This window comes from Schistocerca americana, chromosome 2 (assembly GCF_021461395.2).
Source record: "Schistocerca americana isolate TAMUIC-IGC-003095 chromosome 2, iqSchAmer2.1, whole genome shotgun sequence".
NCBI classification, from domain to species: domain Eukaryota; kingdom Metazoa; phylum Arthropoda; class Insecta; order Orthoptera; family Acrididae; genus Schistocerca; species Schistocerca americana.
This window is the reverse complement of record NC_060120.1, coordinates 344922501-344948154: the sequence shown is the minus strand read 5'-3', so window position 1 is coordinate 344948154 and position 25654 is coordinate 344922501. Positions and strand designations below refer to the sequence as shown.

The 25654-nt window shown below is 41.1% G+C and overlaps 1 protein-coding gene across 1 annotated transcript in view; it reads left to right on the top strand.

The window, feature by feature from the left end:
- LOC124594003 (agrin-like) overlaps nt 1–24471 on the top strand; it is a 197689-nt gene extending 173218 nt beyond the window's left edge. Inside the window, exons 11-18 of the mRNA XM_047132354.1 lie at nt 238–500; nt 2855–3019; nt 10271–10509; nt 21319–21400; nt 22181–22426; nt 23349–23538; nt 23767–23914; nt 24305–24471. Coding sequence (XP_046988310.1) covers nt 238–500; nt 2855–3019; nt 10271–10509; nt 21319–21400; nt 22181–22426; nt 23349–23538; nt 23767–23914; nt 24305–24462 — 1491 coding nt within the window. The 3' untranslated portion in view covers nt 24463–24471. The remainder of the gene's footprint in view (nt 1–237; nt 501–2854; nt 3020–10270; nt 10510–21318; nt 21401–22180; nt 22427–23348; nt 23539–23766; nt 23915–24304) is intronic.
- Nucleotides 24472–25654: the final 1183 nt, after the last annotated feature.

Sequence of the window (25654 nt, the reverse complement as noted above, 5' to 3'; positions counted from 1 at the left end):
ATACGTTTCCGTATTTAACATCAATAGTGTACAACTCTCTTTCGTATTAGTTAATTAGTACTGAGTTCCTAAGAAAGAGTTAGTTTAATTCTCTGCCATTATGGGATGTTTTATTCAGTATCTGTACTATTGAACTTGCTCTCAATTAGCTTACAGTAAAACAATTCTATTTCTTACTATTCAAAAACATTTTTGTGTACAGTATGTGATACTCATCTGAATCTAACTTAATTATAGGGCCTGTCTTCCACAGTTGATGCCGAAAATCAGGAAGCATTTGTGCCAGAATTTGATGGGAACTCGTTCATAGAGCTTCCTAGGCTGGAAGGTGTCGGCAAGGCTTTTGCTATGGAACTGTGGTTTCTGACAAGAGCGGTGGATGGTGTGCTCTTGTACAGCGGTCAAAGACTGGATGGAAAGGGCGATTATATAGCCCTAGTTCTTGTCAGTGGCTACGTGCAGTTCCACTTCGAACTTGGCAGTGGTCCAGGAAAAACAGTGTAGGTAAACAGTTGACCATTTTTCTTTTTAAACTTACAGCAAATGTTTTATTCATAATATGAGAAAAATTTATCCTATTTAAAAGTAGTAAAATTTAATTAAGAGAATACAGAAGAATATGAATCAGTTTGCATACAATTGTTAATTGTGCCTCTTCATCAAGTTTATGTATCAGTCGAACTTACCGCATCTGCTTTAGATCTTCTAACAGATAATCCCAACTGAAGGCAGGTACTACTATTCCCGAGTCTTGTTACTGATGTATGAATGACTTGAACCAGCAAAATATAACCTTCGTTTCATTTCTTGTTATCATGATTTAACTTAATCGCAATCGTATTATCGATATAATAAGTAACTAATACTCACAGATCTACATCAGACTACAGCATGTGTGGATTAGTATTTGCCGGCCGCTGTGGCCGAGCGGTTCTAGGCGCTTCAGTCCGGAACCGCGCGACCGCTACGGTTGCAGGTTCGAATCCTGCCTCGGGCATAGATGTGTGTGATGTCCTTAGGTGAGTTAAGTTTACGTAGTTCTAAGTTCTAGGGGACTGATGACCTCAGATGTTAAGTCCCATAGTGCTCAGAGCCATTTGAACCATTTGATTAGTAGTTGATCTGGAAAGAGTTCTCCATTTTAAGGTAGACTGTTTTAGTTGGAGCTATAACAGAAATGTGATAAACTGTGTAGATGATCTTGTAACTATACCAGGCGAATATTATATTAACAATGAACTAGAGTAATGTACTGAGAAGTGTTTTGTGGCAATTATTTATAGATATCATAGTCAGTTATCACTCATATTTTAATGCATTTATGATTAGAATTTGTATTGTCTACAAAAATTTACTGTCGTTATCAGCCGACGCAGTTTACACTATAAAGTTTTACAACATTTCTTTGTAAAAGGCATTATTGAAGCATTTATGAATGTCTCCCTTTCTAGACTGTATAATCGGAACATCATGGACGAAACACTGAATATTTTCGTTTTAATTTGGATTATACAATAAACTTTGCGTTTTCACCTTCGTCTCTATACCTGGCTCGGAAACGCCGTTATAAGGTGGAGGAAGGCCCATACCACTCACAGCAGTACCGCACGTAACGAAGCACTGTCGTATTAAAATCAATCCTAATATTAAGGGCAACCTTTGTAGTTAATCCGTTATTGCTATTCTCCGTAATTAAGAGCCATATCAGTAAAACGTAAAGCAATGTGAAAAAAATCCAAAATTTTATGGCTAAGACCCACAAAGAAAATGACTTTGCTTCGAGTTACATAGCTACTGAAAAAGTCCTTAAAATGAAAAAAATGAAAACATTGGCCACATAGCTGATCATCAAAACAAAACAACAACAAAAAAAAAGAAAAGAAAATCCTCATGGTCTGATCTACACGATTTACTTGTGATTGTTGGTTCATTTGTTTCGGCTGTAACTAGGCTGAGTAGGCTGTTGTTTAGGTTTTTATGCTCGTTTGCATTGTTAGAATATTCGCTACTGTAGCGTTGGGCAGCTGTATGTGAACAGCGCGTAGCGTTGCGCAGTTGGAGGTGAGCTGCCAGCAGTGGTGGATGTGAGGAGAGCGATGGCAGAATTTTGAGAGCGGACGATCTGGACGTGTGTCCATCAGAAAGAGTAAATTTCTAATATTATATATCAGAATCTTTTATTCAGCTAGAAGTATTGGCGCACGCTGTATTGCAGTAATTTGAGTAACGACGATTTTTTTGAGGTACGTGATTCATGAAATGTATAGGTTATTGTTAGTCAGGGCCATTCTTTTGTAGGGATTATTGAAAGTCAGATTGCGTTGCGTTAAAAAAATATTGTGTGTCAGTTTAGTGATGATCAGAATAAGTAAAGAGAGAAATGTCTGAGTACGTTCAGTTTTCCTCAGCTGGGGGAGGAGACCAGACAGCGAGGTCATCGGTCTCTTCGGATTAGGGAAGGACGGGGAAGGAACTCGGCCGTGCCCTTTCAAAGGAACCATCCCGGCATTTGGCTGGAGCGATTTAGGGAAATGACGGAAAACCTAAATCAGGATGGTCGTACGCGGGATTGAACCGTCGTCCTCCGGAATGCTAGTCCAGTGTGGTAGCCACTGCTTTAATGACTTAAGGGTTATACCAGCGAGTTCTTACGTTGTATTATTTAAGAAACACGGCTAGTTCAGAATGTAACGTAATCAGAAATCGGTGTGCCATGTACTGTAGTGCCGGGTATTGTATGTTATATAAGACAGCAAAATTAACAAACTGAAATAAGGAAACATTTTGCTCTAAAACTACCTGTATCCTGTGCTTGCTACAGTGTCGCTTCCTGATATTGTGCCTTTGTTTGCAGTACTACAAACGGAATAACTCTGAATCAGTGGCACTCGGTGAAGGTCAGCTACATGGACCGAGAGGGCACACTGCAACTTGATGACGGCCCCACCGCAACGGGTATGTCTGGAGCGCCATTAAACGAGCTCAATCTGGATCTACCGCTGTACATAGGAGGCCTGCCGTAAGTCGTTCTTCTGTTCGTTTGTTGTTGATACTTTTGTATGTGATGCCTACATCCGCTGTAGAAAAGGCATTATTAGTATCACGTCACCATGTGCACCACAATCATAGAAATAAAGAGATATTCGATGTCGCACTGCCGTCTCGCATTACTGGATACATTGAACTGCAAAAGATGAGGTGTAACTTCACTATTCAGTAACATAACTTGTAATTGGTGTGGTAGAATGTGTAGTGGTTGATCTTACGTTCTAACTAAGAAGTTTATTCCTTTATCAGTTTATTTCCGTGTATCCTGTACTCAAACGTTTATCATCACACTCTCTACAGCACATCTTCAGCAAGAGACGTAACTACAGTGATCATGGCGGCTTTTGGGACATCAGTGTCTTTCTTAAGCGTTTGACCAACTCATGTTTTCAAATTAGCCTGAAAAATGAAATCCAGCATCGTAAGGTTTTTGAAGACCAGGAAAAGTGTATCACATTTCTCAGTCCAGCGTCCAATGCTGTTCAGAACACGTCTCCGTTCAGGGTTCCAGTTTGGAGAAAGCCGTGAAGACAATACCAATGAACTGTCGTCTTCTTGAAGTACCATTTACAGCTTTAGCATGTGAAAGAAAGCTGATGTTATTCCCTACCTCGGGTACAAAAGAAAAGTAGCTGTCCAGAAATACGATCAGTCATACGATATGTGAGCAGAGGTTTGCGTGTGTAAATGTTGATCCCAAGATGCGAACTATGTGTCTGATGATTATTTCAACCTCATTAAAAGCTGAGTCATAGGAAGCAGCCAACTTATTTGGGAAGCGTTCAACTGCTTGCAGATGCGGAAGAATCTTGTCAGAAATTGCATGTACTTTGCTGAAACTGCATTTACTTCGCTCCATCATTTACTTTCATCGCTCCTAATTGTTCCAATCGATCTCATTGCAACTGAAGACATTTTCAGAGTATGCATTTCATTGTAGTACGAGTAAATCGAAGTTATTTAAACAGTTGTACAGTTTGGAATTGCCACATACGAGTAACGTCGTTTCAGTTTTGCTACGCCGTCTAATATGGAACTTCATATAGAAAGTATCTCTCTCGCCATAATTGTTGAATCACATTAGTATTGACGGACGTGAGTCATTCTTTAGTATACAATGTTACACAAAGTGTTTCACAAATCCGATCACAGGTCTCTGGGGGTTGTATAGGAGACTTACAAGAGGGCCATCAGAGCTGTTAATCACAGACTTTGATAAGTCTTACATATGTTGTAGAGGGACCTGTCTTGAGAACCTGGCAAACGGCTTTTCGTGCCATGACCTCCAGTTTCCGATAAAATCGATGCTTAAATGTTATGCGTATCTTCTACACCCATAACATTAACCACTATTCGGCAGCGCGATTGTAGGGCCTAAGGTTCACGACTACCACGCTGCGGTTTGGGTTCAAACCTTTTCCAGTATTTTCTCCCTCAGTTTCATCATACAGAATGCCATTAAATAGTGACACCATGCAAAATTATTAAAAAAACCGTCATTTTCGTCATAGTAACTACATTTAAAAAGAATAATCATTGCAGCGCAGTTCCTTCAAATGTGTATCCCACTTATTTGGACAGTATTAACAGCTGCGGAAGTATTGCAGGTATAGTCGACAGTGTTAATCCCTAATTTTGAACTCGATTACATAATGAATATCGATAAAACAGAATTCCAGTAACAGTCAACGTACAATAAATTCCTTATAATTTCTAAGACTTTCCCGGCGATTAGTTGTCATCTCGTAGAATCGGGTGTACTGCCGGTGATCCGCGTCTTCCCAACACGATATTTTGACGTCGTAACTCGATGTTTTCATTAGGTGATTCCTGAGAACTCGACGACGAGCTGACCTTGTCCCATAATTACGCCTGTGCGGTGTATCGCTCCCTATGCCGTCCGCGCCCATTGTGGCTATTTCTGGCGGTAGTATCAGTTTCTAGGCGCTCCATCTTCGGTCCGCGCCCGTTGCGGCTCTCTTCTGAGGTAGCGGACATCCCAAGGCGTTCCGTATTGGGTCCATGCCCGATACGTGCGATCCTAGAACTGTCGTGGTTCTGTTGAAGTTCCTTATGCTGTCCGCGACCGCGGCGAGTTTCTATCGTGGCCGAGCTATTCACCTGGCCTCTAAACCCGGTATGCGCCTGTGAGGTGCGCTTCCTGCGGCATCCGGCTGCTGTTGGAGCTGCATATTGTGGTGGCCATCCTCCAAGGAGCTTGCTGCCGCCTGGTATCGCGTATGCCGTTCTGTTCCGATGCTTACGCCCTTGGACGTCTGTAGTTCATTCCTGGAGGAGGGAACTTTCTTCCGTTGTTACTGTAGTAGTTCCAAAGCAGGATTCCAAGCATTACTAAGATGATAACCTGCTTCCCGGTTCATCAAGTTCTCTGCCATCTTGGCGGCGAACTAGATCAACCGGGAAGCAGGATATCACCTTAGTACTACGTGGAATCCTGCTTTGGAACTACTACAGAAAAAACGGAAGGAACAACGGAAGAAATTACGGCCGTAGTTTCCCCTTGCTTTCAGCCGTTCGCAGAACCAGCACAGCAAGGCCGTTTTAGTTATTGTTACAAGGCCAGATCAGTCAATCATCCAGACTGTTGCCCCGCAACTACTGAAAAGGCTGCTGCCCCTCTTCACGAATCACACGTTTGTCTTGCCTCTCAACAGATACCCGTTGTGGTTGCACCTACGGTACGGCTATCTGTATCGCTGAGGCACGCAAGCCTCCAACGGCAAGGTCCATAGTTCACGGGGGGAAGGCCCCTTCCCTGTAGATTTATATTCAAAATATGAATCCTTTCACAGATGTCAGCAAAATAGGCCAATATAGATAACCACTGATCATTAGCGAAAAAATTCTTAATGCTTTTGTTTTTATCGACTACAGACTGAATTCCGTAAATGAGTCCACGATCATGTTATGTCACTTTGTTTGAAACGGTCCTCTTGATCACGTAAACTGTACAGTTGACAATTACCCGTTTCACCTTTTGGCATCTTTAGTTCTTTTACAAGTAGAGAAACAGTGGTGTAACCAACCAAGTTCAATTAGCTGGAGCAAAATCTACAGGCCTACCGATACATCTGAAAAATTAAAAAAAAAATTTTTATGTGATTAACAGTCATGTATACCAGCCATACATTCCTAAAACATTCCGATGCAAGTATCAACGTCAAAATCTATACAGGGTGTTACAAAAAGGTACGGGCAAACTTTCAGGAAACATTCCTCACACACAAAGAAAGAAAATATGTTATGTGGACATGTGTCCGGAAACGCTTACTTTCCATGTTAGAGCTCATTTTATTACTTCTCTTCAAATCACATTAATCATGGAATGGAAACACACAGCAACAGTACGTACCAGCGTGACTTCAAACACTTTGTTACAGGAAATGTACAAAATGTCCTCCGTTAGCGAGTATACATGCATCCACCCTCCGTCGCATGGAATCCCTGATGCGCTGATGCAGCCCTGGAGAATGGCGTATTGTATCACAGCCGTCCACAATACGAGTACGAAGAGTCTCTACATTTGGTACCGGGGTTGCGTAGACAAGAGATTTCAAATGCCCCCATAAATGAAAGTGAAGAGGGTTGAGCTCAGGAGAGCGTGAAGGCCATGGAATTGGTCCGCCTCTACTAATCCATCGGCCACCGAATCTGTTGTTGAGAAGCGTACGTGCATTGTGCAGGAGCTGCATCGTGCATGAACCACATGCTGTGTCGTACTTGTAAAGGCACATGTTCTAGCAGCACAGGTAGAGTATCCCGTATGAAATCATAAAAACGTGCTCCATTGAGCGTAGGTGGAAGAACATGGGGCCCAATCAAGACATCACCAACAATGCCTGCCCAAACGTTCACAGAAAATCTGTGTTGATGACGTGAGTGCACAACTGCGTGCGGATTCTTGTCAGCCCACACATGTTGATTGTGAAAATTTACAATTTGATCACGTTGGAATGAAGCCTCATCCGTAAAAAGAACATTTGCACTGAAATGAGGATTGACACATTGTTGGATGAACCATTAGCAAAATTGTACCCGTGGAGGCCAATCAGCTGCTGATAGTGCCTGCACACGCTGTACATGGTACGGAAACAACAGGTTCTCCCGTAGCATTCTCCATACAGTGACGTGGTCAACGTTACCTTGTACAGCAGCAACTTCTCTGACGCTGACATTAGGGTTATCGTCAACTGCACGAAGAATTGCCTCGTCCGTTGCGGGTGTCCTCGTCGTTCTAGGTCTTCCCCAGTCGTGAGTCATAGGCTGGAATGTTCCGTGCTCCCTAAGACGCCGATCAATGGCTTCGAATGTCTTCCTGTCGGGACACCTTCGTTCTGAAAATCTGTCTCTATACAAACGTACCGCGCCACGGCTATTGCCCCGTGCTAATCCATACATCAAATGGGCATCTGCCAACTTCGCATTTGTAAACATTGCACTGACTGCCAAACCACGTTCGTGTTGAACACTAACCTGTTGACGCTACGTACTGATGTGCTTGATGCTAGTACTGTAGAGCAATGAGTCGCATGTCAACACAAGCATCGAAGTCAACATTACCTTCCTTCAATTGGGCCAGCTGGCGATGAAAAGGAGGAAGTACAGTACATACTGACGAAACTAAAATGAGCTCTAACATGGAAATTAAGCGTTTCCGGACACATGTCCACATAACATCTTTTCTTTATTTGTGTGTGAGGAATGTTTCCTGAAAGTTTGTCCGTAACTTGCAGATATCGTAGAATTCGTGACGTTGCCGTATTATGAACCAGATTCACGGCAATATGATGGCCCCACTCATATAAGCTTAGTTACAGAGCTGTTTATTGATAATAAAAACTGCTGAATACGCTATTATGGTAAAGGAGGCATATGTATAAACCACTGATTACGAAGCAAACCATTATTTTTCCACCAGCTACGATCAAACGATTATAACGTTCTTAGTGAGACGTCAATAAAATAAATTAAAACCCATTCTGCGTCACTGGAACTGCGGACAACGCCAAGATATAACGCCCATCTAAAAGTTTCGAGACTGATTTTATTCCTGCCGTACAAGCGACGTTAGTCCAGTAGCTACAGTACCTTGGCAACTTGAACAAACGGCTGTAAAGAACAGCTGTGCATTCGACCAGTCAGTTGTGAGGAATTCCCAAAAATTGGACATGCGACTGTAGCGTATCACCGTTGTTGTGACAGCAAACCGTAATAGGGCTAACTCACATGGTCAAGTAATTCTCCAGAATGTTTCGAAGAAGAGAAAAGTGTCTGCGAAGTGTGTCCCGTGCTCGTTGACTCTCGAACAGAAACAACGACGGGTGTAAGTCTGCCGTGAATTGATTGAAATGGAAAACGCAGACAATTATTTTCTGGATGTAGCAACCAGTTGTGATAAGACATGGAGTTACTAGTAGGAACCTACTACTAAGCGACAAAGTGCAGAATGTCTTTCTTGATACAGTAATTTACCAACAGCCGTATATATTGTAGAAATTATTTCATGAACTTCTTATATGCATCCAGTTTCGGCATTACATTGATGCCATCTCCAGGCCCCATACGTCATAGTCGTAACATCGCTATACACGGAAGGAGCCATTTAACTGGATTCGTGGATCAAATCGCTATGCAACAGCTCTTGGTGACCAGGCGACATATAAGAAGTTCATGAAATAAATTTGTACGATATATACAGCTATTGGTAAATTATTGTATCAAGAAATACATGTCAGCCGTTGTCCCATAGTCCATAATGGATCAACAAAGATTAAATGTGCAGAATGGGTCTGTGAAGGATCGCCAAGATAAATGAAGTTGACACGCGAGTTGAACGACAAAGAAGGACTTTCCCGACAGAGTCACATGATTGTGAGAAGGTTCTGTGCACTGTAGTCATGTTGGGAAAGATTATGTAAAAAACCTGAGGCATTAAAATCAGCATGGTAACTTTTCTATATTTTTTATTAATCCAGTCCCGAAACATTTTGTACTCACGGGGTGCACTAAAACTATTAAGTAATGATAGGATAGTGTCTATCGTCAGATTACATGTTCCAGTAAGTATGCCGAGTACTCTATACAGGAACATGGAAACTGAATATAGACGCGATTTTAGCACTATTTAACATCACTGACGGATTTTACTGTTGACGTCGGTTGCAGTCACCCAGGATGGTCCTCAGTTTATTTCATAGACGCAACAGTAAGAACAATGTCATAAAGGCTAATGAAAATTATTTTGTGTTACCTGAGTATGATCATTTGATCCAAACGTGTAGTGAGCAGCTCTTGGTGCTTTAGAAATGTGACTTTTTTCAATTAATTTCAAGTTGTTTGGAGCCTCACTTAGACAAAGTACCGGGTGATCAAAAAGTCAGTATAAATTTGAAAACTTAGTAAACCACGCAATAATGTAGATAGAGAGGTAAAAAGTGACACACTTGCTTGGAATGACATGGGGTCTTATTAGAAACAGCCCATATTGCTAGACGCGTGAATGATCTCTTGCGCTCGTCATTTGGTGACGATCGTGTGTTCAGCCGCCACTTTCGTCATGCTTCGCCTCTCGGGTCCCCAGACCTCAGTCCGCGCGATTATTGGCTCTGGGGTTACCTGAAGTCGCGAGTGTATCGTGATCGACCGACATCTCTAGGGATGCTGAAAGACATTATCCGACGCTAATGCCTCACCATAACTCCGGACATGCCTTATAGCGCTGTTCACAACACTATTCCTCGACTACAGCTATTGTTGAGGAATGATGGTGGACATGTTGAGCATCTCCTGTAAATAACATCACCTTTGCTTTTTATTACTTTGTTATGCTAATTATTGCTATTCTGATCAGATGAAGCGCCATCTGTCGGAAATTTTTTTGAACTTTTGTATTTGTTTTTTGTTCTAATAAAACCCCATATCATTCCAAGCATGTGTGTCAATTTGTACCTCTCTATCTACATTATTCCGTGCTTTATTCAGTTTTCAAATTTATACTGACTTTTTGATCACCCTGTATATATAACGGCTTATTTTGGACATGATACGTAACTATTGCCAATTGTACACTTTCTTCGAAACACGTGAAACAGTGTTGAACTTGAGAGTCCATGGAGTTTGACAATAAATTAAACTAGAATTTACGCCTACACTTAAGCGATACTTGTAATTGGTACACGAAGTCTACCTCTGTTGCCGGCAGGGCCACAATGTACACCGGCGTGATCCCGCTGCCCAACTTGGTGGGCGCGGTGCAGCGGCTGGTGGTGAACGGGCAGATCCTGGAGAACCTGGGCGAGGGCGTGGCCTCCGTGTCCAGGTGGGCGGGGCCGCCCTGCACGGCGCACACGTGTCTGCACGGCGGCGCCTGCCAGCCCAGGCTCAACTCCTTCCTCTGCCGCTGCCCGGCGCGCTTCCGGGGACCGCGCTGCCAGTACGTCGGTAAGCAAACCAGGGAGCCGACTCGTACACTACAGCCCTAACAGGCCACTATTAGCAGAGAAGCACTAGTGGCCCACTCGTGACGTCAGAGGTTTTATGAACCAGGCAACTGACGGCGTCACTTTTTAATAAGAGCTCACTTCTGCACGGAAATTAGTTAGCTGAGAGACTGAATTCGTATGCAGGTATACTTCTCTCTTCTACCAGGTGTACCGATATGAAATTAGCATTAAGATACAAACGTGTCGATAGGGAACATTTGTTGTGAACGAGCCTTAATTTTTTTTGTTTGGTTGGTATCTGTCAAAGATATTTAGTATACATCAAGTCATGGAACAAACAACATTATGTGTTTTCATCGTGTTAACAATGTTGAATTTTGTACCAGAAAGTGATGAATTGCGGAAAGCATTAATTTTTTGTTTGCATTTGAAAAAAAGTGCTGCAGAGTCGCATCGAATGCTTATAGAGGCATATGGTGATCATGCTCTATCAGAAGCAACATGCAAAAGATGGTTTCAACGGTTCAGAAATAATGAGTATGATGTAAGAAATGAAGAACGTGGAAGACCATCAAAAAAGTTCGAAGACGCAGAATTGCAAGCAATATTGGATGAAGATTATACTTTGAGTCAGAAGCAAATGGCAGCAATACTAAATGTTGCACAGCAAACAATCTCTGACCGTTTGAAAGCAATGGGAAAGATCCCAAAGTGTGGAAAATGGGTGCCGCATGAATTGAATGAAAGACAGATGGAAAACCGAAAAACCATTTGTCAAATTTGTTTCAAAGACATGAAAGAAAATCAATTTTGCATTGAATTGTTACTGGCGATGAAAAATTGATTTATTTGAAGAATCCTAAACGGGAAAAAATCATGGGTTAATCCGGGACAACCATCCAGATCGACTGCAAAACCAGATCTATTCGGCAAGAAGACAATGCTATGTGTTTGGGGGTTCAGAAAGGTGTGGTGTATCATGAGCTTCTAAAAACCGGTGAAACTGTGAATACTAATCGCTACAGACAACAAGTAATCAATGTGAACTATGCATTGATCGAAAAAAAGACCAGAATGGGCCAGAAGACATGGCAAAGTAATTTTTTTACACGACAGTGCACCTGCACACAAAGCAAAACTGGTTCAGGATACAATCAGAACACTTGGCTGGGAGCTGCTACCCCACCCGCCGTATTCACCAGACTTGGCCCCTTCCGACTACCATTTGTTTTCATCAATGGGACACGCATTGGCTGAGGAACACTTCGATTCCTACGAAGAAGTCGAAAATTGGGTGTCTGATCGGTTTGCTTCAAAAGACGAACATTTCTATAGCCGTGGTGTCCACAAATTGCCAGAAAGGTGGTCAAAATGTATAGAAAGCAGTGGTCAGTACTTCGAATAAAATGTTTTTATTTTTCAATTCAAAATTAGTGTTTAATTTTCACAAAAAGACGCTCATTTCATACGGGTACACCTGGTATTAAAACAGAAAAGCCGAAAGGTGGGAAAATGAGACATCCAATGTATATTACTCGACTGACCCGAGGTCTGTGTTACACGCTCTCTTACCATCTGTGTACGCACGACAGTAAATTTGTCAATTGTCTTCGAATGTTACAAACCGTCATTTTATGAGTATCTTGCTTTTATGAAACGGAGAGACGGATGGTGTTTCACCTAGCTTAGTGCTCGTAATTGCGAAAAATATTAAAAAGAAACTGTCCGCAGCTCGTGGTCGTGTGGTAGCGTTCTCGCTACCCACGCCCGGGTTCCCGGGTTCGATTCCCGGCGGGGTCAGGGATTTTCTCTGCCTTGTGATGACTGGGTGTTGTGTGCTGTCCTTAGGTTAGTTAGGTTTAAGTAGTTATAAGTTCTAGGGGACTGATGACCATAGATGTTAAGTCTCATAGTGCTCAGAGCCATTTGAACCATTTTTTGAAAAAGAAACTCGCGCTGAAAGAACACTGTAGTTCAAACGGGAAATCCGTACGGAATCGACTGCTTAGTCCATGTTTGCGCTTAGACATTCATAAATTATAATACTGGTGAGTAGTCTGGATTGCTTATATTTACCTGCGTCGTATATTTGTACTGATCGCACACTTTTTTTTCGGCGTTCTGTGATCCGCGGAAGTCGTTAGACGTCGGGCCGCACCCCGCACCACAATGTAAACGGACGGTGCCAGCATTAGCTACGCTACAGTATTGTGCACCGTAACAGTAATTGCCTGTTATTAATATAGTGTTGACCCGTGGGCGTGATAGGCGTAGTGATTGTTAGTTTCATATATCAAAATGAGCGAAGAGGCTGTACCTGGTACTTGATTGTTCTAAAGACTCGCCATAAACTTTCTTGCCACTTCTGCAACGAATTAACCTATTAAACGTTCGTTTCTTTTATAAACTGGAATCTGACTGCCTTGCGACAAGGAGGTGGAGCTCGTCTTAGAGGCCAATGTGCTACGAGCCGATCGCAAACTTCCGCTTCTAGCATTCCCCGGCCCAGGGACCAAATGTAAGTGTGCTATTGGTACTCAAGATTCGACTGACAGCAATAAAAATAATTTCTAACCAGGTCACGATATGTCAGCTATTTCAATATTGAGGAGGTCAAATTAGCATTAAACTATCTGAAACACTCTTCTTGATCACACGTCTCTCCTCGAATTTTGGGACAAGGCTTTTTAGAATATTGTACCAAGGGTTCGGTTTCGACGCGCGGAGTGGCCGCGCGGTTAGAGGCATCATGTCACTGATTGCGCAGCCTCTCCTGTTGGAGGTTCGAGTCCTCCTTCGGGCTTGAGTGTGTGCGTTGTTTGCAGCATAAGTTAGTTTAAGTAGTTTGTAAGTCTAGGAACCGATGACCTCGGCAGTTTGGTCTCATAGGACTTCACACTCATTTTAAGCTTTGGTTGAGTTTCTCTGTTTTGCCATAGTACCCTTCAGTCGTGGCATCCCAAAGTTTCCTTTCACTGTCAGATACTAGGTCTCCTGTATCTGTTCTACTCTCGATCGGTGTACTCATTTCTCTCACGTCTCGGCCTGCCTTATTTGGTGTTACAGTATTTATTTAAGAAAAGTCGCAATCTTGTAACACACTGCACGAATCACAACATTCGCCTTATTACAGCAAACGGTTACTCAAGGACTGTGGAGGTAAGAACACGTATTCTAGTGAGATATCGTATGTGAGCGGAGGTTTATCAGGCAAAAATTAACGCCACTAGTCACCATTGCTAATAGTCTCCATAAACTGCAATGCCTCGTGACGGTCTTCGGCAAACAAGTGGACGGTGTTGTTGCGGGGCCCGGAAACTAGTGAATCAGTGGCGCGCTAGTTGCTGTCGGCTAATAACCCCCCACCACTGCCCACAAGACTCAGTGTCCCCAACTCTGGCAGGTAGCCGCGGCACACACCAGGGGCGCCACTACTGTCTCTCTGCTAATATCGGCATTACTTGTAATACCAGGAACCATAATAAAAACTTACTCACAGCGGATATACAACATAATATGAAGAGTATGTTATCAAATTTCTAGGATATTTGCAGGTAAATAACGTGCGGAAATTACTACACAGCCAGCATCAATAACTCTAAGAAGTCTGGGCTCCCAGTCGAAATGAGCTTGAATGACAGACATGGTCGTATTTCACGATAATTCAACTCAATGTCAGATTTTATCAATAGTAGTTGCTGCCAAGTGTTGGAAGATCAGTCTCTCGGCCAGTCATCAACGTAATGGCTGCTGTCAAAATTGCCAGCTATGCGAAGCAGAGGTGACAGATATTAAAAAATTGCTGGGTATGGCGACAGTCGAGCATTCTATGTATCGAGGTAGGTCAGGACAGCACCGGTACATCTGGTGTTAGGTCATTCCGTTGAAAGGTAACATGTAACGTTACTGGTATCGACAGCGTATTCCTTGCACGTCATTGGTTCTCCGGAACTTTCGAACCTGGGCGCGGCTTCCTTCCAGCAGGACCTGACTGAGTATGAACGACGTCGTGTAATAGGGCTACGGGAAGGTGTACGTTCCTTCTGCGATATTTTAGAAAGACTTGGTAGGAATGTGGCCACTGTACACGACTGATGGCAGCGATGGTCCCGGGAATGTGCAAGAACACCGGGCTCCGGACAGCTAGGTCAGAGTACCGAGAGGAGGACCCTCGTGTTCAGCGTATGGTTCTGGCGCATCGTTACTGCTTCTGCAACAGCAATTTGAGTAGCAGTTGGCACCACAGTGACACAACGAACTGATTACTTCAAAGACAGCTCCGAGCAGAACCCCTATAGCGTGCATTCGTCTGACCGCAAACCGCTGCGGCTTCAGTGGCGTCAAGCGAGAGATCAGTGGAGGGCAGGTGTTTTCTGATGAAAGCTGCTACTGCCTCGGTGCAGCGATGGCAATGTGTTGGTTAGAAGGAGGCCAGATGAGTGCGTGCAAGCAACCTGTCTGCGTGCTAGACACACTGAACCTAAACCTGGAGTTAACATCCGGCGTACGATTTCGTATGACAGCAGGAGCACTGTTCGTACTTATCACACATACCCTGATTGCAAATTCGTATATCAACCTTGTGATCCGACCTTTTTCAGTGCCATTCGTGAACAGCATTCCATGCGGGATAACGCTTGCCCACATAACGCTACTGTAACTCACCAAGCTCTACAGGGTGTCGACAAGTTGCCTTGCCCTGCTCGATCACAAGATGTGCCTCCAATCGAGCACATATGTGGCATCATAGAACAACATCTCTAGCTTCATCCACAAACAGCACAACGGTCCCTGTATTCATCAAGCAAGTACAACAGGCCTGGAACTCTGTGCTACAATCTGACATCCGTCAACTGTACAACAGCGCATGCATACTTACATGCTTGGATTCAACATGCTGGCGGCTACACAGATGTACCAGCATTTCACATTAGCAATGGCTTTTCTCCCTCTTACATTAACCCCCTGTGATCTTGCAGTCTTAATCTCTTAAACATGTTACCTAGACAAATCTATTACCGAAATTTCATTGCTCTACATTAATTTCTTCTCTGTGTTGCGATATTTTTTCTATCAGTATATACATCTAGTTCGTGATCTTCTGACATAAGTTGCTGTAGTTATTAGGAAGTACTATGTGAGTCAAGATAGAGGCAAGTATATAGTAATGTGTCCTTGTAATGATATGTTTCTGTAAATCACCAATATCCAGCTCTCTCTCCAGTGGTGTGGGTTTTGTGAACAGAAAACGGTAGAGAAACAAAGTTGTGTTGGTACAGTTGGTGGTTCGCTATGCATTATTTTTCTATGCCTGGCTCTTTAATGACTATGTTCCCAGGTAGGCTTACTGGCAGACATCGAGTCTCTACTAACAAGAGAATTATTGTCTACTCGTCATCACCGATATCTCTGAAATTTATGGTACACAAAGGATTGGATAGAAATGAAAGTGACAGGACTTGGAGCTCCGGATGGCCAGTCACATAGAAAAAATATCAGATTATCCGTCAATGGATCGCGGCATGTACTATTTATGTCAACATAGTTCCCAGGCAGCGGTCTGTGCAGCGGAAGGTGCGCTGAATGGTAAACCGAGGGTCATGGGTTCGAGTCAATAAGCGGCAACTTTCTTCTTATCAGTTTTTTGATTACTTATACTACAAATAAACTGAAGTAATGCTCAGTATATCATTTCTAACCGATTCCCGAATATACCATGAATTCGGACAGAAACGGTAATCACGAGTAGGGGCGGTCCGGTTGTAAGAATGATGTGAAGATGGTTGCCTAGGAAATGAAACTACTAGTTAACAAACTGTAAATTAATGCATTTTTGGGATCCAAATAAAGATAAAATTTAAGAAATATGTTTTATTTGAATCGAGATCAGTCCTAGTGTTAACAAAGAAAATGAAACTTACAGAAGTTTATTGCCTTCAGGCTTAACACAAGTACATAAGAATCACACATGATACCCGTCAGCTCCGAAGAATTTACCAAAGCATGCATTAATGCACGAAATTCACGGAAGTAGCTGGCTTCTGTCACTAAGTCTTGAAGTGCATTTCGCCTGGTGAGATGGTGTAATTCCAAACATTATACTGGCCGTAATTTGAAAACCTCAAACTCCAAAAAGAAATGTGTGAGAACAGATTATCGAAAAAGTTTTCGGGATTCTGTACAAAAAGTTATAAATCCATAGAGCTGGTAATATTGTTTCTATACAAAATCACTTTCTTCAACCAAATGACAATAAACAAACTCTATGTTGTAATAACTTCTGTACGAAATTCCCACAAAACAGTCGTCATGAAACACATAAAAACTGATTTTATTTAACTGAAGTCTGCCTGAGGAGCCACATACAACTGGAAATAGAACTAGACCTAGACAGCTCTGCAAGTACACTAAAAAAGCAAAAGCTGCTGGGAAGTTTAAATAAAGTTAACTGTGGTCAGTCTTGCAATAACCATTCACACCAACACTTCATTCACTCCACAACGACAGACAGGAGCACTCAGAGCATTCTGTTTCAAAATGTTTCTCACTGTATTAAATTTTCTTCAGTGCCACCACTTAAAATTCACTGAATGAAGAAGACAAATGCTAGCGTTGCACACACAACTGTCATCAGTCTGCGCACACGCCGGATCCTTCAGACTGCAACATGTTCAAGCTGAGGTCTCTACAGATGTAGTGTACCGATTATCTCCTTTAACAGTGCCTCATGTTTACAGAAGGCAGACAAGATTTCAAGCTTCATATGCAATAGAAGGAAAACTCTACATTGTCTCCATCGCAGACCTTGCACCAAGGGGCGAGTTAGACTCATTGTCAGTAAAACACACACTGAGAGCGAGACTGTTCATGCAGTGTTATTCAGATCCCCGTCGACAAGCAATCTTGTTTGTCAAATGAGCCCTTGTCCGGCCGCAGATTTGTCAGACAAGCCCATACGAAGTTTGTCAGTTTAATCTCACTTTGATGCAGACACTGTTCGTGCTCGTGAGTATTGTGACAGTAGTGAGAATGGCCATAAATACAGACAGACTGACTTTGGTACTGTGTTTAATTAAGAATAAGAAGAGGAAGAAGAAGAAGAACTAGAAGAAGGAGACAAGACTCTAGCCCAGTAAACTGCTTGAAATGAGTGAGAGATTTGTGCATGAAAATCTGCTAAAGAACCTGATGATTATATCAACTTTCTTCGACTGTATAATAAAACTTTCAAAAACTTGTTAAGGCCTTTGTTAAATAGGATGCTTGTCCGTCAAATTCGCTCTTACCTAACAACGGATGTGCCATATAAACCCATATTCCCACCAAGAAAGCTTCTCATTAAAACCTTACTTTTGAAGCAAACTCTTGGAACGTATGCCGTATTTTGGGATGGTTGTAACGGTTACAAATGCAGGTACAGCATTTCTGACATTGACTCCGTCACTGTGTTTAAAGAAGAAGAAAACAAGACGCTGTTTCAGGCAATAGTTCTAAATGAAAGAGAAATATTTATACGAAAACTTGTTAATTGAAATGTTTCACTCAGAACCTGATGATTACTCCAACTTTGTGCGGATGAGCAATGAAACATGTAATAACTTGCTTAGAGTTACTTCGTCCTCACATTGGAAAGAAGGCACAAGTACGCGAAAATTTAATCTCTTCTACTTGCTTCTTTAATGACAGTTCATTAAGATACCACAACGTAGGAAAATGTAGCCCGCATCTTCTGTGGAAGAACTGCAGTACTTTGATTTCTTTTACTTCGTTGCACTTCCGCTTGTACATTGTGTGTAATATACCGATTTTGTTCATAACCTCTTCTTGCGAAGTACATGCCTGGGAGAGACGTGACACCTCCGCCTTTTTTGGTAACTGTCAGTGCTATTTTTTTACCCTTGATCATAGTTTCTGTAGCTGTGGAAACTCAAAATACAGTGCGATAAATTATAATAGAACAAGTTTTCACCAAACATATACGGCGAATCATCAAAATTGCCGGCCGGTGTGGCCGTGCGGTTAAAGGCGCTTCAGTCTGGAACCGCGTGACCGCTACGGTCGCAGGTTCGAATCCTGCTTCGGGCATGGATGTGTGTGATGTCCTTAGGTTAGTTGGGTTTAAGTAGTTGTAAGTTCTAGGGGACTGATGACCACAGAAGTTAAGTCCCATAGTGCTCAGAGCCATTTGAATCATCAAAACGAACAACGTCCGCAATTTTGTCAAACTCCCCGTCAATCAAAATTTCTCGCAAACACGTCGAACACCGACAATGCCAAACAGCGACGTATATGGTAAAATGTCTGGCAAACATTGCACAGTTTGACAAATTGTTTGCTCCAGTACGAGGACCTTTAGATCGGGCAGGTGTGGCATGGCGCGCAGTCTAGCGAAACACTAAAGTCCTCGCTGCTAGATTACAGCGTCAATGATACAACAGAGGAAAAACCTATCGAGAGTAGTTTCCGAGCTGATCTGTCTGAACGATGCATAACGTCTGCCTTCTAGCATCTGCCGCTACCGATGTATGAGTACCTTCGTGACGCTATTGTTATCTGCTAAGCGAACCTGTAGCAAAAAGCGTTCGTCTTTCTTAAACCAACCTGGTAAGAGTGTAATATACAGGGTGGTCATAATTAAAATTCCTCTACTTGAAGCAACAGATGGAAAGCTATTAACCGTACGGGTACCCCTCTTTGTAGGAATGACGTTCAGACTTTGTGCTGCAGGATTTGCCCTGTTAGTAATTTTAGTGTCGGCTACCGGTAGTGTTACGACACGGAGGATTGAAACACAGACATCAGTGTTCATCACAGCTGCAGACAGTCAACACAGATCTGGACAAGCTGAGCAGGACCTTACTCATAAAGCTGTTTTATCAAAACAATAGCATTAGTGCTGCTGTTCTCCGTGAGTATCGACGCATTAAAGGAACACGGAGAAGTGGTTTTTTCCGCACGGTGTTGAAGAACATGATTCAGAAGATCGAAAGAACTGATGATTTGGGAGCTGCTCATAGGAGATGCCGTCGGCCAATTGTGCCTCACACTGTTGAAGAAGTTACTTTTGCCGTGGCTGAGAATGCTGATCGCGATGTGCAATCTCCAGAAAGTGCTCGTGCTGTGTTACGGCAGCTGAACATTCCAAGGTCCACCGTTGTTTCAGTAGCGGTAGAGCAACCTTTAGCGCTGTTTTAGGCTGTCGTCGATGCAGATGGTAGTCACAATGAACATCATTTGTAATCTGCAACGTAAACATGGTACACAATTAGCAAATATTACGTTTCATGTGGAAATTAAAAACTGTTTATTTCAATGTTTATTCGTTATATTCCTCTGGGTGTTTTTACAGATGTTTCCTTAAATTATCATTGTTCCACGATCGCTCGTTTGTAATGCGGGGTCTCTCAAGCAGAAAAGTTTAACTGTAGCCTCCGTGTACTGTAGCGATATCGAGGACTTGGTGTAACACCCGTTTTCTAGGCTACCTCCACTGTGGGCAACAAACTAACTTGCCAGTCGTAGTACGGCATCAGTCTTTGTCACAATACGTTTCATGTGATCATTCCATTTGAAATCCCTCCAAAAGGATACCCAATTGTCTGTATAATAATGGTCGTATCACGCAAGGTTGGTATACCCAAGAAGTCACTCTGTAAGAAAGATGCAATTAATTTCTATTTCCCATGCCTGCATAGACCTTTCAGATATCTGCAGGCGTTGAAATCAAAACATTCGACTTGCTACCTGTTTTGTTTTGAGCTAGTACAAAAGGAAGGACAATTCTGATCTAATAGCCTTTCAATGAAGAGATCATTAGCGACGCAGCGCAAGAAAATCCACGTAGTCCGTTTCAAATAAACTATCCCAGCATGAAGTCTAGGGATTTAGGGACACCATAGAGAATCTGAATAAGGATGGCTAGCCTTGTAGTCGAATACTGCTCATCGCTATTTCGACTGCAGTGCTAGAGTGACAGAATTACCCCGTCCGCTCTTTACATACAACGCCGCTTCTCAAGAAACAACAACTTGGTGGCACATTAGCTTCCTCATTAAAGACATATTTTATGGGTCGAAACGAAGAAACTGGCTGAGCTTTCTGATTTACACTTCTGCGGAACTTTTAATGCTTCATGAAACATGTAGTAAGGTGAGCTACCATTGGGGGTAACCTTGCTGAACTGATCTGCCATGATTTCAGTGACGCGACAATCTAGGAACTCTGCACTTATCCTCGGCTGTAACTCTGCAAACATTTCTCTGTTTGAGCAACAAGCCATTCACCTCCTGTCGTCTGTGCTCTGTGTGAGAGCTTGGGGTATAGATTCAGAGACACGGACTAAGGATGCTTTCCACAGCATTTTTCCGGATTTGGATGAAGGCGAGGCGGTAGGTGGACCATATTTTGAATTTTACCTCTTGCGAACCTGTTCTTGTTTTACCATACTCTCTGTATGGGACAGTACAGCTGAACATCACGTACTCCATCCAAATGATAGGATTCGTCACTGTATTTACCTGTTACTACTGCTAGTTAAATTTTAAGGGAGCACCTTTGGATCTGTTTCCTGAGTTCAATCTAGTGATTAAGTAAAGAACGATTCCTCATTAGACGAATTATCACGAAAATCAAGAGATACTTAATCGACTGACGTGACTGCTGTTTACCCTCAATGACTGAGCCCGCAATAAGGCAGTATTAACATCGATTGACTGTGAAATATGTTTGCTGTACTGTTGGTTTCTGTTCGAAATTCGAAATTTGAAAAAAGAAAATATTTCTTACGCATATTACATTTTGATTACAGATACTGAAGGAGCTACTGACTCGACACCAGTGAAGTTCACTGGCAACACATACGTGAAATTGTCAGTCGCTGCAGATACAAGGTAAGTTATCGATACATATTTCTTTTAGCGAAAGCGCTGTCATTTCCAGTTGCTTTACATATGTAAAAAGATTGCTAACACTGAATGTGCGACAAGCGAAATAGACTTTCATACAGATTTTTGTAAGAAAACCGGTTTTCACATGTAACGGAAATGAACATCTACATCCATATCATTTCGGATTTACTGAACGGGATACGTAAAGGATACTTTGCACCAACGTATTCGTAACTTTCTTGGCCCATCATTGAATCCAAATTTTGTTTATTGTTTTCATAAAACTAATTTATCTTGTTTCATACTTGAAGCGTAACCCATTCTTGCAAGTTTTACTTACTTAATCCATTTACCATTGCTGTTCACCTGCAGACGTCATTCATCATGAATGCCACGACATTGGTACACCGGGGCAAGTTTTGATGTATTAGATTTACTTCTAATCGACTTTCTGCTGACTGTGTAAACTGTTATACTTTATGCAGAGTCTATGGGTGTAAGCCAAAGCAAGTCGCTAATAAAGTAAATACAATGAAAATGTGCTTCGGTTTTCAGTTATATTTACGTGGCGATATCTAAATGTTTTTCAGGTTTTAAAAAACTATCTACTTTAAGCATAACTGCAAAACTGCGTTGCTAAAGGATTTTATAACTATGATACCGTATCCTTCTCTTAATATCGATACACAGGATCAAGACTTTACTATAATAAAACTAAAATTACTGAACTGTACTTACTTTAGTTTTACTGATACTACCTTTTCATGTTTCCATTATTTTCAGTATTAACGGCTCTATGAAGCACTTAGTAAACGAGACATTCGTGTATAGTGATAATCAAGGAGGAAATGAAAGAAACCTTGAAATAACTGGAAATGACATTTACGAACATAGCGATTACTATGAAGAAGACAAGGATGACGATGAGAGTGATATAGGTGGCAATCACTTCATAGAAGGAGACACCTCATTTTCTCCTGAGAAACAGGCGCACTTCGAAAATCTGGCATATCGTACTTTGCCAGTTGGGTATGCAATCAATGATGTATTTATTTCATATTAACTTTTAATTACTGAAGAGTAAGTATTTGGATAGTTATTTGATGTAGCTTATATTAAATAATTACGAAACAGTGTTATCACATTTTCTACCTATCCTTCACATCTATCTCTCTCTAAACAGATTACGTACAAGTCAGTCTGAAAATAATTTCTCATCTACATGGGTTCAAAATTTCTGTGGATTTTTGTTATTTATATTTCGGTAATTAATAAAAGACGTTGATAATATTATGGATGAATGACATATGTCCTTTGCTAACGGTAAAGAAATGGTCAGTAAGTTACATAATTTAGTTATACTGGCAGGGGCATAAACTGTCACCTAGTTAATAACGACGTCTTTTAGCTATTTTTGGACATAGACATTTGCATCACACATAACGCTATTAATGAAGATAATATATCATCTCGCAAATGCAGGAGATTTAGTCATCTAAATGACAAATGCATACCTGAAACTATCCTAATTGAAATGCCGTTTGAAGAAACAGTGACACGAGATACTTTAGGACAAAGTGGGTTTCTTGATAAATTAGCTATTATGAAACACAAATAAATAATGTGAGTCGAAGGAGAATTTCAGAAGAATATTAACAAATAATGAAAAAACTTATTCTTGAGGAAATAAAAATCTTGTAATCAACGTTGAGAAGATATATAATATTTTGTAGGACTATCTGTGACAAGAGAGGGGAATTAAAGTGCTGAGTATGTTTGACCTGCTTATTTCATTTTTATGTAAAATTAATTAGTCAGTTTTTCTTTGTTATGCTACCTCATAAAGAGTAACAATTGACTAATGATGCAGTCATATTTTTTCCTAAATTAGAACCAAAATATTCCAAAAACCTTTAATGTGTTTAACATCGCAACCTGTCGTATATTTCAGAGAAATAAACGGGAGATTTTTTCACTATGAGGTCACATTTCACACACTGGAAGCTAGCGGCCTGCTCTTATGGAATGACAGAAAGACTAGGCACAGAAGTAATTATGTGGCTCTTGCAATTTCTGATGGGTATTTGGAACTTAGGTACAGACTTGGTAAAACCAAATATTCAGCTTCACTTCAGTCGAAGGTAACAATGAAACAACGTTGACAGTATCATCTTTTTAGTGTTAGTTTATCAGCATCATGTCCTTTTACAATCCTTAATGATGTAAACAAGAAGATAAACTCTAATACTCTCATTTTGAATATTTGTTTAAATTCCTGTAGTTGAATATGATTCTGAAAGACGTCATAGTAAAGACAGTTTTAAGTATAAGAATGCTGTATGTATGCTGTAACAAGAGCGGTTTTCCAGGTTTATGTAAGTGATGGGGAAATACATACGGTAGTGGCAGAGATTCACTGGAAATACAGTTTTCTCCAAGTGGATGATGAACATCCGAAACAAAAATTCACTAAAGGCAATAATATTAGACGATCCTTGGCACAGGATATATGGATAGGTTAGTATACAGTTAAACTGCTTAACCAATCCTCTTTTTTACTGTACTTTGCTAATGTATGAATATATGTACATTCCTTATGCAGTCATTACGTAATTATATATCACGTTGTTCATTATTATCGGCAGCAGTCTATACAAAGACAAAGAATGTAACATACAGTACTGCCAATACCATTCGACATGGCTGTCACCATGTAGCAATAACTATGTCATTAACAACAATGGTGATACAATTGAGAAAAATTGAGTGAAAAAACAGTGCATTACACAATAAATAACTCAAATCATGATAATTTCAGTGGAAAAATTTTATGATTTATATGTTGTTGTTTTGACCTTCAGCTTGTAATCTTACCATAACGTAATGACACACATGTTTTGTTTACAGGTGGAATGGGAAGCTTACCATCAGGACTACCAACGGCATACTACTCAGGATTCTTAGGCTGCATGCACAGGCTCGTTGCACAAAAAGAATTGATAGATCTACAAAGTGGAGAGGCAAGCAATATTACACTTTCACAATGTAATGAGAATGAAGTGTAACCGGTGCTTTATGTCGTGCTTGTTTGGAAACGAGGATCATGTTGATGAGAAATCATGCCAGCTATCCACACACACAACCTCTATTCCTCTGTATATATGTATGACAAACGTATCTGACCAATGTGTCATGGGATCACTGTACCGAATAGTGATAACTCAGTAACTATTTGTAATTTCAATGGTGCTATATAAAAATACATTGCGACTGCTCTGTTGGGTACATAACAGTAAAATACCGCGCGAAATAAAAAATACGTATTTCTGTTATATAATTTGTACAAGTTATACTGTGGCTAAATCAGACATTAAATTCTGTCTACATTGGTGTACACATTGTATAGTGCAAATGAAGAATCACGAAATTAATATCATGGCCTGCAGACTAAATGTAAAATGTGGCACAGCAGCACAGGACATTCAGAGTTTATAAAGGAGATTACTAAACGCGCTCTCGGACGGTTTGACTACCTTGCATGCAAATTCTGTAAGAATTAAAACAATTATTTTTGCTGTGTGTTATCGATACACAGAACAAAAATGTGGATCGCTACACCCCTGTAGGTATTTGTATCAATAATTATTATGTACTGAATTATTATCACATGAAAGAATTATCAAAAGAACCAGTAGTTATTATCAATATTCACACAATGGTTACGCATATTCAGTATAAAATTGTTTTGAAGTTGTAGGGACACAGTGTACTACAGAAAGTCGTGAACAGGACAACATTGTTCATCATATGAGCATCTATTTTGTTTGAGATATTAAGCTATTTAATGCAATCATCAAAAGTCTCCCATAAAGAAATACAGAGAAATACAAAAACGTAACAATCCCCATAACTACAGTTTGTTTTGTGTTGCTGTTGACGATGTTCGAAGACTAATTTTCTTCAGTCAATAATCAATTTGCTAAACTTATGCACGAACACTGTACACTGTAATTTATTGTGTAGGTTGTACACATCTCATGTCTATGAAACCAAAGTGCTTCATACCATGTGCTCAAAGTGTCTCTATCCTGATTGCTTTACTATACTTTTATTTATACTAACAACTGATTTTATTGCGTGTTTCTATAAAGAAATGAAAACCCTAATATTGCAGGTGCCACATACTGCCAAGTTTTCTACTAAGCGACCTACTTTCTCCAGAAATAATCAGTATTACACGAAATTTTGTACAAAATC